Source organism: Euprymna scolopes, chromosome 6 (assembly GCF_053919585.1).
Source record: "Euprymna scolopes isolate OS-2025 chromosome 6, ASM5391958v1, whole genome shotgun sequence".
Taxonomy (NCBI): domain Eukaryota; kingdom Metazoa; phylum Mollusca; class Cephalopoda; order Sepiida; family Sepiolidae; genus Euprymna; species Euprymna scolopes.
The window spans coordinates 161,367,852-161,380,231 of record NC_136487.1 but is presented as its reverse complement, the minus strand read 5'-3'; the positions used below and the strand labels follow the sequence as shown (position 1 = coordinate 161,380,231).

Here is a 12,380-nt window from a genome sequence, read left to right as displayed (position 1 = left end):
TCTTGGCAGCCATCTTGGTTACTGACCTGAACTATCCGCCATCTTTGTTCAACACAATGTCTCAAAACTTAACAGGTTATGCGCCCAGCCATCGTCTTTTCTTTAACGGATCGGAATCTAAATTCGAATTGTGGCAGGTAAATTTCTGGGATATCTAAGGATTCGAAAACTATACAAAGTCATACAATCTCAAAGAGAGAATCCAAACGACTCCGAATTTCTCGAAAAGAACGCGACTGTTTTTGCAGAACTGATTCAATGTTTAGACGATAGAAGTCTATCTCTGATTATAAGAGACGCATTGGATGATGGACGGAAGGCATTGAACATATTACGAGAACATTATTTATCAAAAGGGAAACCGAAAATAATATCACTATATACAGAACTAACGTCTCTAAAATGTAACGAGGATGAAACGATTACCGACTACGTTATAAAGGCAGAAACAACCGCCAATGCCTTAAAACTCTCAGGTGAAATAATAAGCGATAGCTTGTTGATATCAATGACCCTCAAGGGACTTCCAGCCGATTTTAAACCATTTACAACTGTTATAACTTAGAAAGACAAACTCATAAATTTCAGCGAATTTAAAGTGGCAGTGCGCAGTTACGAAGAGACTAATCGTATGCTCGTGGACAATAATAACTCCAGCAATATTATGAAGTTCAAAAATGCTTCTCGAAAACAGACACCACCAAATTACGCACCTCACCGCAACGTGTTCTCCAAAAGTAATTTTCCCAAGAAAAAGAATAAAATTATCTGCTATAATTGTGGACGACCCAACCACAAAAGTTTCCAATGTCGATATAAACGCTCTAAAATGGACTCCGTAAAAAAACGTTGAGAACTTTGAGGAAGAACATACATTCCTATTCACATGTAACTTTGACAATACCACAAACGGTAAAAAACTCCTTGTAGACTGTGGTGCTACAGCGCACGTTATCACCAAGGAATCTGATTTTATTAATTTTGATTCAAACTTTAATCCTCCAAGTCATTTTGTCGAACTTGCCGACGGTAGTCAAATAAATGATATAGTCTTGAAAAGAGGCGATGCTAAAATATACCTAAATGATAAAGGCGAAATCTGTAACTGTATTTAAAAAAATGCTCTATTCATACCTACATTTAAGCAAGACATATTTTCCGTGCAGGCAGCAATTAAACAAGGTGCGAATATACAATTTGGCCAAAATAAATCAAAATTGATATACCCGAATGGAACTGTATTTGACATTAAAGAAAATGGCCGACTATATTATTTAAAAAGTATGGTTCTCTCAAAAACTGCCTGTCACGACTTGGAAACCTGGCATAAAATTCTAGGACACTACAATACAGCTGATATTAAAAAATTACCAAATATAGTCGAAGGTATGAAAATAATACCTTCAGACGATCTTCCAAATTGTGATATGTGTGCACAGGGGAAAATGACAAAAGATATAAGCCGAACGCCAGACAAAAAAAACCTACGAAAATTCTCTCACTTGTGCATTGTGACTTAGCAGGTCCGATCAGCCCGATGGGGAGAAATAATCTAGGGTACGTTTTGAACTTTATTGATGATTTTTCCGGCTTAATTATGGTTTATTTTCTAAAAAACAAATCCGACACTATCCTCGCCACTAAGAAATATTTAGCTGATATTGCCCCGTACGGTTCAGTAAAATGTATTCGCTCAGACAATGGGATTGAATTTACTAGTAAAGACTTTGAACTTCTATTAATTAACCACCGTATTAAACACGAGAAATCAGCGCCGTATTCCCCCTTCCAAAATGGCACCGCTTAAAGGGCATGGCGAACCCTTTCTGAGATGACAAGACGCCTACTTATCGAATCGAAATTAGCGCATAGTTTATGGACGTACGCTTTAATGGCAGTAGCATATATCAGAAATAGATCGTTCAATAAGAGGGTAGGAAAAACGCCGTATGAAGCGTTTTGCGGTGTAAAAGCTAAAATGAACAGAATGCATCTATTTGGTTCTGATTGTTTTTCATTTATAGAAAACACCAGTAAACTAAATACTAAAAGCGAAAAAGGTACTTTCATAGGTTACGATAAAAATAGTCCGGTATATTTAATCTACTTTCCAACCCACAAATGCCATAAAAGGGGTTAGATGTGTAAAATTCAATGATACATTAAATTTAAAAAATGGCGATCCAATAGATGAAAAACGTGAAATATGACCTAACATCTAAATCGATCACAATGAAAATATTAATAACGACGACAATTACAGTAGAACTTCTAACGAAAATATTAACTAGACACGTCGATACCCAACAAGGGAGCGAAAAAGGCCAGCCTTCTTACAAATTGAAAAGATAAAGACTACGCCGTGGATTACTGTTATTTGTTGAACAACGCACCGGAAAGTTATAATGAGGCGATTAATTCCGAAAATCACCAAGAATGGGAACAAGCTATGGTATCCGAATTTGAAAGCTTTATCTGAAAATAACACATACGAAATAGTGGCAAAACCAACAGATAAAAATATAATTTCTTTACGCTGGGGGTTTTCCAAAAAAATCACAGCTTCTGGCAGTGAAACTTTTAAAGCAAGATTTGTTGCAAAAGGTTTTTCACAAATTTCTGGAGTGGAATATTTTGCAACATTTTCACAAACGGCAAATTTAACGACAATTTTTATAATAATTTTGGAACGTTTTCATTGGTTGTTTAGCACAGCCGGTGGTTATAAAAATTATTTGCGAATCCATTCGTCTCATACCCCCATTACTCGTCTGATGGGGATGTGTCTCCTAGCGGCTTCGGCTGCAGGGAGACAGGGTAGTACAGGTCAAGGATTCGTCACTTGACACTCAGCCCAACAGGTGAGGGGCCGGGAACCGGCCCCGCACCTGTTGGACTGAGGTACACCGCCTGGGTAATACCTAGGAGGTCCACCCTCCCAGGCCTTGCCACCGGGCTTTCCGGTGGGGCAAGTTTATTGCTTGCTGCCTGAGGCGCCCCGACCGGGGAATGCCGACGGGGTTACTCGGGCAATTTTTAGAATTGCAGGAGTGCCCCTCCTTTAGGGGAGCCTGCGGGGTTCCCACTTTCCGGCCTTGTGCCACATTTTGCTGAGGTGGGCAGCAAATAAATATCTACCCCCATTAGGAGTCAAAAACATTTTACAAATACTGTTTTGGGAAAGGTACAAATATGCGAAGCTGAAAATGAGCCACATTTAAAAGACACTATTTTTGATAAATAAAGACTGGTTGAATTTTGCATAAAAAATTCCCAAAGTCTTAGTCAAATTGTGTTAAAATTACAGAAAGAAATTAAAAATAAAGAATCTATTTAAGTTGAAAACCTTTTAGTGACTTTTTGGACTCCCTGTACATTAAATTAATTAAAGATCGTCGAGATAATGAACTATTAAGATGTGTTCTTCAGAATTATCTGATTTATTTCCTGCATCCTTTGTTCCAGCTCATTTGACTCGCTGGTCTTGTGGTCTTCATCGATTCGCTGTTTTGCTACCTCATCATAATACAACTTTTTATTCCAGCAACTTCTTTCCAAGAAGGTTAATTACAAGGTTATGGATCTCTCTTCCTACTATCGATTTTTCTTTTATCTACAGTCTTGATCGTTTCAAAACCAAGGGCAATGAGCACTTAATGTCTTTGCAGTAATCATCTTTCGTCCTTGTTAGCTCCCCACATTAAGCGGCTTCATGCCTTGCCTTGAGCGATTTCCATGAATAAAATTACAAGGCCAATAGAACAATCTTTTCGGTGAGAATCGAAATCAGTATGACGTATGAAGAGATAAATATAACTATTTTACAATCAGATAACAATTTGCAATCTTTGAATTTATTTATCCACATCCCCTCACACGGTGGAATGATGTGACAGAAGGTCGGAAAATGGGATTTTATAAACCAGCGTCTTTGAGCATTCTGTTTTGCAAAAATGTCTGAGCTACCACGTTGCCACCCACAAAAAATACATTATTACTTTCTCAAAGAGATAAGGATGGACCTCCTATAACTACACATGATTAAAGGTATATATCGGACTACAGTGTAAAATACATTTAAACAATAACTTAAACACTGTTGGCATTGATAGCGATGGAAAACTCCCGGCTTGTGGCTAGATTTAAAGAAAGGTTTTTGATAATGTGACGTCATATATTTTAATGACTTTATGTGATAAAGAGATACTAAAACGTCATGATCTTAATTGTTCAAATAGAAATATGTTTTGTAGATAAAGCAATGCTTACAGAAATTTGTTTGAGATTAAGGCGAGTAGAAAAACCAGGGGAGACAAGAATCCCTTCACGGCTAGCATCGGGTTCGTCATTGGGATGATGCAGCAATATCTATAAATTAATAAAAAAAAATACCTGTAATAATACACTTTAAGTAGAAACATTTCATGGAAGCACCTACATTCACATAAATAAGCATCCGCCATCTAAATGTAGGTCATTTAATGATTTGTGAAGGACAAGTAGTTTCAAATTATTGGAAAATTCGTCAAGTGAAAAAAGGGGTATTAATTTATAATCTTCTTGTATGCTCCTATACATGTGTTTTTTTTGTGTATTGCTATTTATATTAAAAACCCTTTATTCTATTTATTTAAAAAAGAAGAAAAAAACTTTATTATATATGGGTCGTGAAATTGCATTCATTTGCAAAAGATCTTGCTAATTTGCATATTCTTTTAAACATTCATTTGAATCAATTCTCTTTTAGTTTTTTTTCGGTTTTCTTATGGGATGATCATTTTTAATTAACTATTACGCGTTATTATATTCATGCAAATATTCTATATGATTTCTAATTGTGTAATATTTGCGTTAAAAAAAGTTATAGTAAACACAAACCTTTCTCTCTCTCTCTCTCTCTCTCTCTCTATATATATATATATATATATATATATTCTATATATTATATATAGATATATATACATATATATATATATATATAGTAAATATAAAAACTACTAATTATAGTGGGGGTGATAAGTAGTTAAATGGATTAATCCAAAGCTTATAAATACAAGACTGAAAAATTAAATGTATCCATTTCAAATGGATAGTACCAGTCAAGGATCCGTCACTTGACACTCAGCTCAACAGGTGAGGGGCCGGGAACCGGCCCAGCACCTGTTGGACTGAGGTACACCGCCTGGGTAATACCTAGGAGGTCCACCCTCCCAGGCCTTGCCACCGGGCTTTCCGGTGGGGCAAGTTTATTGCTTGTTGCCTGAGGCGCCCCGACCGGGGAATGCCGACGGGGTTACTCAGGCAATTTTTAAAATTGCAGGAGTGCCCCTCCTTTAGGGGAGCCTGCTAGGTTACCACTTTCCGGCCTTGTGCCACATTTTGCTGAGTGGACAGCAAATAAATATAATCCATTTTAAATGGATAGTACCAGTCAAGGATCCGTCACTTGACACTCAGCCCAACAGGTGAGGGGCCGGAGACCGGCCCAGCACCTGTTGGACTGAGGTACACCGCCTGGGTAATACCTAGGAGGTCCACCCTCCCAGGCCTTGCCACCGGGCTTTCCGGTGGGGCAAGTTTATTGCTTGCTGCCTGAGGCGCCCCGACCGGGGAATGCCGACGGGGTTACTCAGGCAATTTTTAAAATTGCAGGAGTGCCCCTCCTTTAGGGGAGCCTGCTGGGTTACCACTTTCCGGCCTTGTGCCACATTTTGCTGAGTGGACAGCAAATAAATATAATCCATTTTAAATGGATAGTACCAGTCAAGGATCCGTCACTTGACACTCAGCCCAACAGGTGAGGGGCCGGAGACCGGCCCAGCACCTGTTTGACTGAGGTACACCGCCTGGGTAATACCTAGGAGGTCCACCCTCCCAGGCCTTGCCACTGGGCTTTCCGGTGGGGCAAGTTTATTGCTTGCTGCCTGAGGCGCCCCGACCGGGGAATGCCGACGGGGTTACTCAGGCAATTTTTAAAATTGCAGGAGTGCCCCTCCTTTAGGGGAGCCTGCTGGGTTACCACTTTCCGGCCTTGTGCCACATTTTGCTGAGTGGACAGCAAGTAAATATAATCCATTTTAAATGTGGAAATTGATGAATCGCACAGGTAAGAAATTCATTTTTATACTATGAAAAGGTTAGTAATTGCAATTAAGAATAGGAAATTGGATAAAAAAATTTTTGTAACATGTCTTCTTCCTAAGATTAAGGGTGGTGGTGTTTGATCAACACTGCTGGGGAGCCATGAAGTAATATACTGTTTTGTTTTTAAATCCCCGAAACAGTGTTTCATGGTAAACAACTGATGATCCCTTAAAAAATAAAAAATTGGTATTATAGTAAATTCGAGAGAGTTGATGCAGTGATTGCAGGTGATTAAATGACTTACTGACTAAGTGTTTTTTTTTTTTTTTTTTTTTTTAACGAATGATAAAAAGTAATTGTTTGTGTAGTTTCAAATGTTAAAAAAACTTCAAAGACTATATATATATATATATATATATATATATATATATATATATATATATATATATTAAAAATAAGTCCTATTAAACTTCTCTGTCAGCTTTTGGTCTATAGACATGAAAATATATATGGTATTCGAACCCATTTAAACCTTTAGTGTGAAAATTAAAAAAAAAATAGAATTTGTCAGATGAAGGAGGAACGACGGCATTACAAATATGCATGCATAACGTAATAGCTAGTGGTTCATGTTTTAATTTTTAGCTTTGCAGCAAACATGTCTTCATCGTTCAGGCATTAACGTCAAACGAAAAAAATGAAACGTAATCTAAACGTTTTAGTTTCGATTCTCGGTGGTGGCGCACTAATCATTTTTTAAAAAAACTTTTAAAATCATTACTTAATATTGGGTCCAATATAATATAATGATAAATACGAAATCTGCATTAATCAAAATATCATATTTAAGCGTATTTTACGACCGGGCAATACCGGGTGGCCTGCTAGTCTGATATATAAAATAGAGCAACTTTTCAGTTGGACAGAAATAAGTATATACAAGGCCGAAGTAATTACGATAACCAAATATAAATATATGGTAATTAAAATCTACTCGGGTCTCTCTTTTAATTTTGACTCATAGAAAAATATCTGATATATAAAAAAGAGCCAGCCTTTCTCCCTATATTTGAATAAATAAAGAGGTAAATTTCTTAAATATAAAATACGGCCAGGGTTCACTTTTATATTTGACTCAAATAGGTATACTAAAAGTTACAAGGTTTCACGAAGTTTCGGCCAACTATTCCTCTGGTCTTCGTCAAGTGGTAACAGCAACGGGATAGGAACCCCGAATCTCCTAACTGCATTCTCAGCAAGTACTGTCATCCATAGTTGTTGTCGTCTCACCACGTTTTGGCCAAGTAAGCCTCTGGCCGGCTTTGGGTAGTATAAAAACCGCTATCTTCAGACAATTCCCACCTGGTACCGTTCCTACTAATACTTGGCCGAAACGTCTTGAAACAACAACTAAGAAAGATGAAGATAATAGTCCGCAATAAATAAATTAATAAATAATACTCATCTCAATAATGAATTCCAATTAAATAAAGTTACACGTGTTACGCGTTTTCAGTTTAAATATATATTTGTTGCATGCTTTAAAAAGTACGACTGTCGTTCCAAAAGTAAAGACTTCTATTTGTAACTAAATCAGTTGAACAGCTACGATAACAGGAGTAGTACCATCAGAACGAGCGACCTTTTTTTCTCCAAAAGTTATTTGTCTACATAATCGCCACCATTCTCAATGCATAGGAATTCAATGGCGAATCTCTGCTTCTGACGAACTTCAGTGCTACTTTCTTGGTGCTTCACACCGTCAATACCTGCAACAGAAAGATGAAACTTTCAGATTACAAATGCATTAATTCAGCTATCATAACATTGCAATTTGCAATCCCCTCTGATCCGGGCAGAATAAAAAGTAGGAGACATTACGATAGCAACGCCCTTCGTATCTTATGTTTTGAAGATTATTCGACGTGATGACGCAATTTTCTTGTTTTTAAACCTGTTTGGCTATAAGCTAGCATAATACCTATTCTAATATCCCACTTTATATTATACTAGCGGGGCTACCCGGATTTGCTCGGGACCGTATAAACAATGAGAAAATTGAATTTGATTTTGAATCTAATTGTTATTCTTAGGAGAGAGGAATTTTTAATGTCTTTATATTATATTTCCTCGACATCTATTAAACTGCAACAATTTAACTTTTTGTTCTAATTCAATGTGCTCTTTTTCTCTCTATTTTAAAATCCGACCTTGTGTCTAACCATTCCCTCGCGGAAAGGCAAGTAAATAGAAACCTTATACAAGCTCAACAGGTAATTTTTGGTAGCCCCATTCCACATTAAAAGCGAAGTAGCTGGCATCTAAAAGTCGTATTAGAAAACGACTAGCAGGACCTGTGGAAATTCCACAGGGGACTCAATCATATATAATATATTGATGTTGGCATTTTGTAGATGTTCAATGTAAATGGAGACGCTCTGATATTATTGCAGCTTTTCTTTTATTAAAACTGCAATAATATTTATCTAAGCTAGCACGGACGCATGGCAAAGCCCGGCCGGATAGTACGCTAAAATATGATATTTTAATTCTTGCAGATTTCGTACATATTATTATAGAGGTAATATTCTATCGATTTTTATATATTATAAAGTTGCGATTTCATATATATATATATATATATATATATATATATATATATATATATATATATATACTTTATTTACTCACATAAAATTAATATACGAAAGTATAAATGTATGCGTAAACTTTAGTATTTTCTTCAAAAGTGCTCAATACGTAGGTAGAGCTAGTTAGTAAGTTATAAAATATATATGGCGATTAAGGTACACTGAATATTCCGCGTTTCATCCACTCTAAGACTCTTCAGGCTTATGCGCATAAGCTTGAAGAGTCCTAGAGTGGATGAAACGCGGAATATTCAGTGTACCTTAATCGCCATATATATTTTATAACTTACTAACTAGCTCTACCTACGTATTGAGCACTTTTGAAGAAAATACTTAGGTTTACGCATCGTATATGAATTTTATGTGAGTAAATGAAGTATATATATATATATATATATATATATATATATATATATATATGATTTGGGCGCATTAATTTGAATCGAAATCGAAATATAAACATATGAATATATGTATATATTTTATATATATAAACATATAACTTCAGTTCCTTCAGCAATAATCGAAACCGAAACAAAACTTGTGAAGAATTCTTGGTAAAATTATTTAGACTAAAAATGGAAGTACATAAGAATTAAATGACCCGGATGTAGGCGTGACACAGAAAATAACACACACGCTTTCGGATTAATATACAGATTTTTTTCGATTTTGTTGTGTCTAACATTTAAGAGATCAGAGCTTGATATGTTTTATCAAGTCGAAGCTTGATATCAGGTTTTGTTAATTAATTTGAATAATTGCAATAATAAATACGCATTATATACACGCGGCTCAAATACTCTTATTCTTTGTTTTATTAGCTCATTACTCTTAAAAGACATCGTCTTATCATCTCAAGTCTCTTAATAAAAATGATTAACCTACGCGAGAAGACCATGTTTATATCTATGAACGTCTGAAGATTATAATATAATAAATGAATAACTACTTTTAGATTAAAAAATATAGGACCTATTAGCCCCGTTGAAACAACAACAACCACAACAATCATAATAATAATAATAATAATAATAATAATAATAATAATAATAATAATAATAATAAGAAGAAGAAGAAGAAGAAGAAGAAGAAAACAACAAGAAAAACAACAAGAGGAATTACTAGCGGGACCTGTGGAAATTCCACAGCGGACTCAAACATATGTAATATATTGATGTTGGCATTCTATAGATGTTCAGCGTAAATAAAGATCTTTGATATTAATGTAGCTCTTTTGTTAAAACTGCAAAATTATTTATCTAAGCTACAAGAGACGCCCGGCATAGCCAGGTCGTAAAGTACGCTTTAATATGATATTTTTATTCTTGCAGATCTCATTTATATTATTATAGAGTTAATGTTTCATCGATGCTTATATATTATAAAGTTATGATTAAAAAATAAAATATATATATCCATATGACTTGAGTGCATCTCTTTGAATCGAAACCGAAACTTATGATATATATATATATATATATATATATATATATATATATATATATATATATATATATTATGTAAGTTAAGTTCCTTCAGATATAATCAAAACCGAAACCAAAACTTAAGAAGAATTCTTGATAAAGTTATTAAAAAAAAAATTAATTACTGGAGTGCCATCAGTTATAATCGAAACCGAAACCAAAACTTATGAAGAATTCTTGGTAGAATTATTTGTATATGAAATAATAGTTGAATTAAGTGCCATCAGCTATGACACTAGTCAACAGAAATTTATTGTCTGCGTTTTTGCAGCTGTTTTAGGGTGAATCTGATGTGCTAAATTCAGAAATCATATTGGTTTTGCTCAATCGAGTCAAGTTTCTTTTAGATATGGTCTCATGTCGTTTTTTACGTTTTTGTTCATATGTACGCATGTGTGGAACATTTTAAAAGCAGTTGGTGGGGGTAAAATGCCATTGGGGAATACGTTTCTTTTACTTATGGACTGGGCAAACTTTTAAAAGTGTTTGATCTTCCGCGTTTAATTTAATTTTTTTCTTTTTTTAAATCTTAATTTGTTGTGTGTGAAGTCTGCTAATCCTATTTGTTTATTGTCATGGCAACGTGTTTGTTTATTGTCATGGCAACGTGTTTGTTTATTGTCATGGCAACGCGGTCCTTAATGCTTTTGCTTTTTGTGCGTATTCTTTATATTCTATGTATTTTTGTTTTGCACGTGAATGAGATGGATTCCTTTAAAAGATTGTGCAGATATAAGGTCGACGTGTTCTGCTACATATGTGGAAACTACACCATTGCTCATAATAGGAAACCAGTTACACGTTTCATATGGCAAGCTTACCATGCTTATTTTGGTATTAAACTTTGTGACCAGGATAAAGTTTGAGCGCCACAATGCTGTGCAAGGCATGCATGCGTGAACCAATAGCAAGAGGAGTCTGAACTTTGGAATTCCCATGGTTTGGAGGGAGCCGACAAACCATGTCAGTGACTGCTACTTCTATGCTGTTGATTTGGCTGGGATCACCAGAAAGAACCGGGGCGGCTTCAAGCATCCTGATCTTCAATAGTGCATAACTTCAGAGAACTTCCGGACATTAGTGACGAAGATACCTCCAGTTTTAAAGGACATAAAGAAGAAGAAGAAGAAGAAGAAGAAGAAGAAGAAGAAGAAGAAGTGGTTTTTGAAGATGATACTCCACATCCACTTTCCCAAAAGGAGTTGAATCATCTAATTCACGACCTCAGCTTTTCAAAGAACTCTGCCGAACTGTTGGCATTCGGATTGAAGGGAAATATCTTCTCACTGGCAGTACTAGAAGCACCTTCTTCCGCAACAGGCATAAACAATACCTCCACTTGTTTCTTTGAAGAAAAGGACATGGTCTACTATGCAAGTATTGCGCAGCTTCTGTTCAAGCTTGAAGTGCCGCAGTACGAACCCAAAGATTGGAGACTGTTCATTGACAGCAGCAAGCGATTACTGAAATGTGTTCCGTTACACAACGGCAACACATTTGCCTCTGTACTCATCGCTCACTCGACTACACCGAAAGAGAAGTATGAAGCGGTGAAGTATGTGATAGAGAAAATTTGTTATGATCAGTGATGACCTGAAGATGGTGAACATTTTGTTGGGACAACAGTCTGGCTTCACCAAGTAGAAGAACTAGCATGTGCGGGAGGAACTGGTAGCTTGCAAAGAAAGGAACGTCATCAATGACCCTCTGGTTGAGAGAGCTTTCGACACGCATGGTGACTTCTTCACTTACTTGTGCCAGGCTTTTTCAGGATGAACCATGGAGAAGTTGAAAGCTGACATCTTTGACGGTCCTCAGGTCCGTCAGCTCATTGGAGATCTAAAGTTCGAAAACTCAATGAACGAAATGGTACTAGAAGCATGAAATGCGTTTGTTCTGGTAGTGCTGCAACATGAGTATCAAAATGCACTACCTATTTTCACACATGGTCCGGTTTCCTGAGAACCTGGGGGGAAAGATTCAATCAGGACATAAAAGAAATGGAGACCAGGTATCAGGGTCGCTGGGACGCATTTATGTTGGCTGACTACTGTATAACTCTGAAGAGAGACCCCCCTGCCGTTAAGCATTCCAGGAGTTCGAAGCAACGGATGTTCAAGCTCCGAAGTTTGAACAATGGTGACGCAACGTGCAATTT

At 36.3% G+C, this 12,380-nt stretch overlaps 1 protein-coding gene across 1 annotated transcript in view; it reads right to left on the bottom strand.

Annotated features, from left to right (window-relative positions):
- Positions 1–12,380, bottom strand: part of LOC145278282 (acid-sensing ion channel 1C-like) — a 92,609-nt gene that overhangs the window by 26,513 nt on the left and 53,716 nt on the right. Inside the window, exon 3 of the mRNA XM_080130574.1 lies at positions 4,270–4,368. Within this exon, the coding sequence (XP_079986700.1) occupies positions 4,270–4,368 (99 nt within the window). The remainder of the gene's footprint in view (positions 1–4,269; positions 4,369–12,380) is intronic.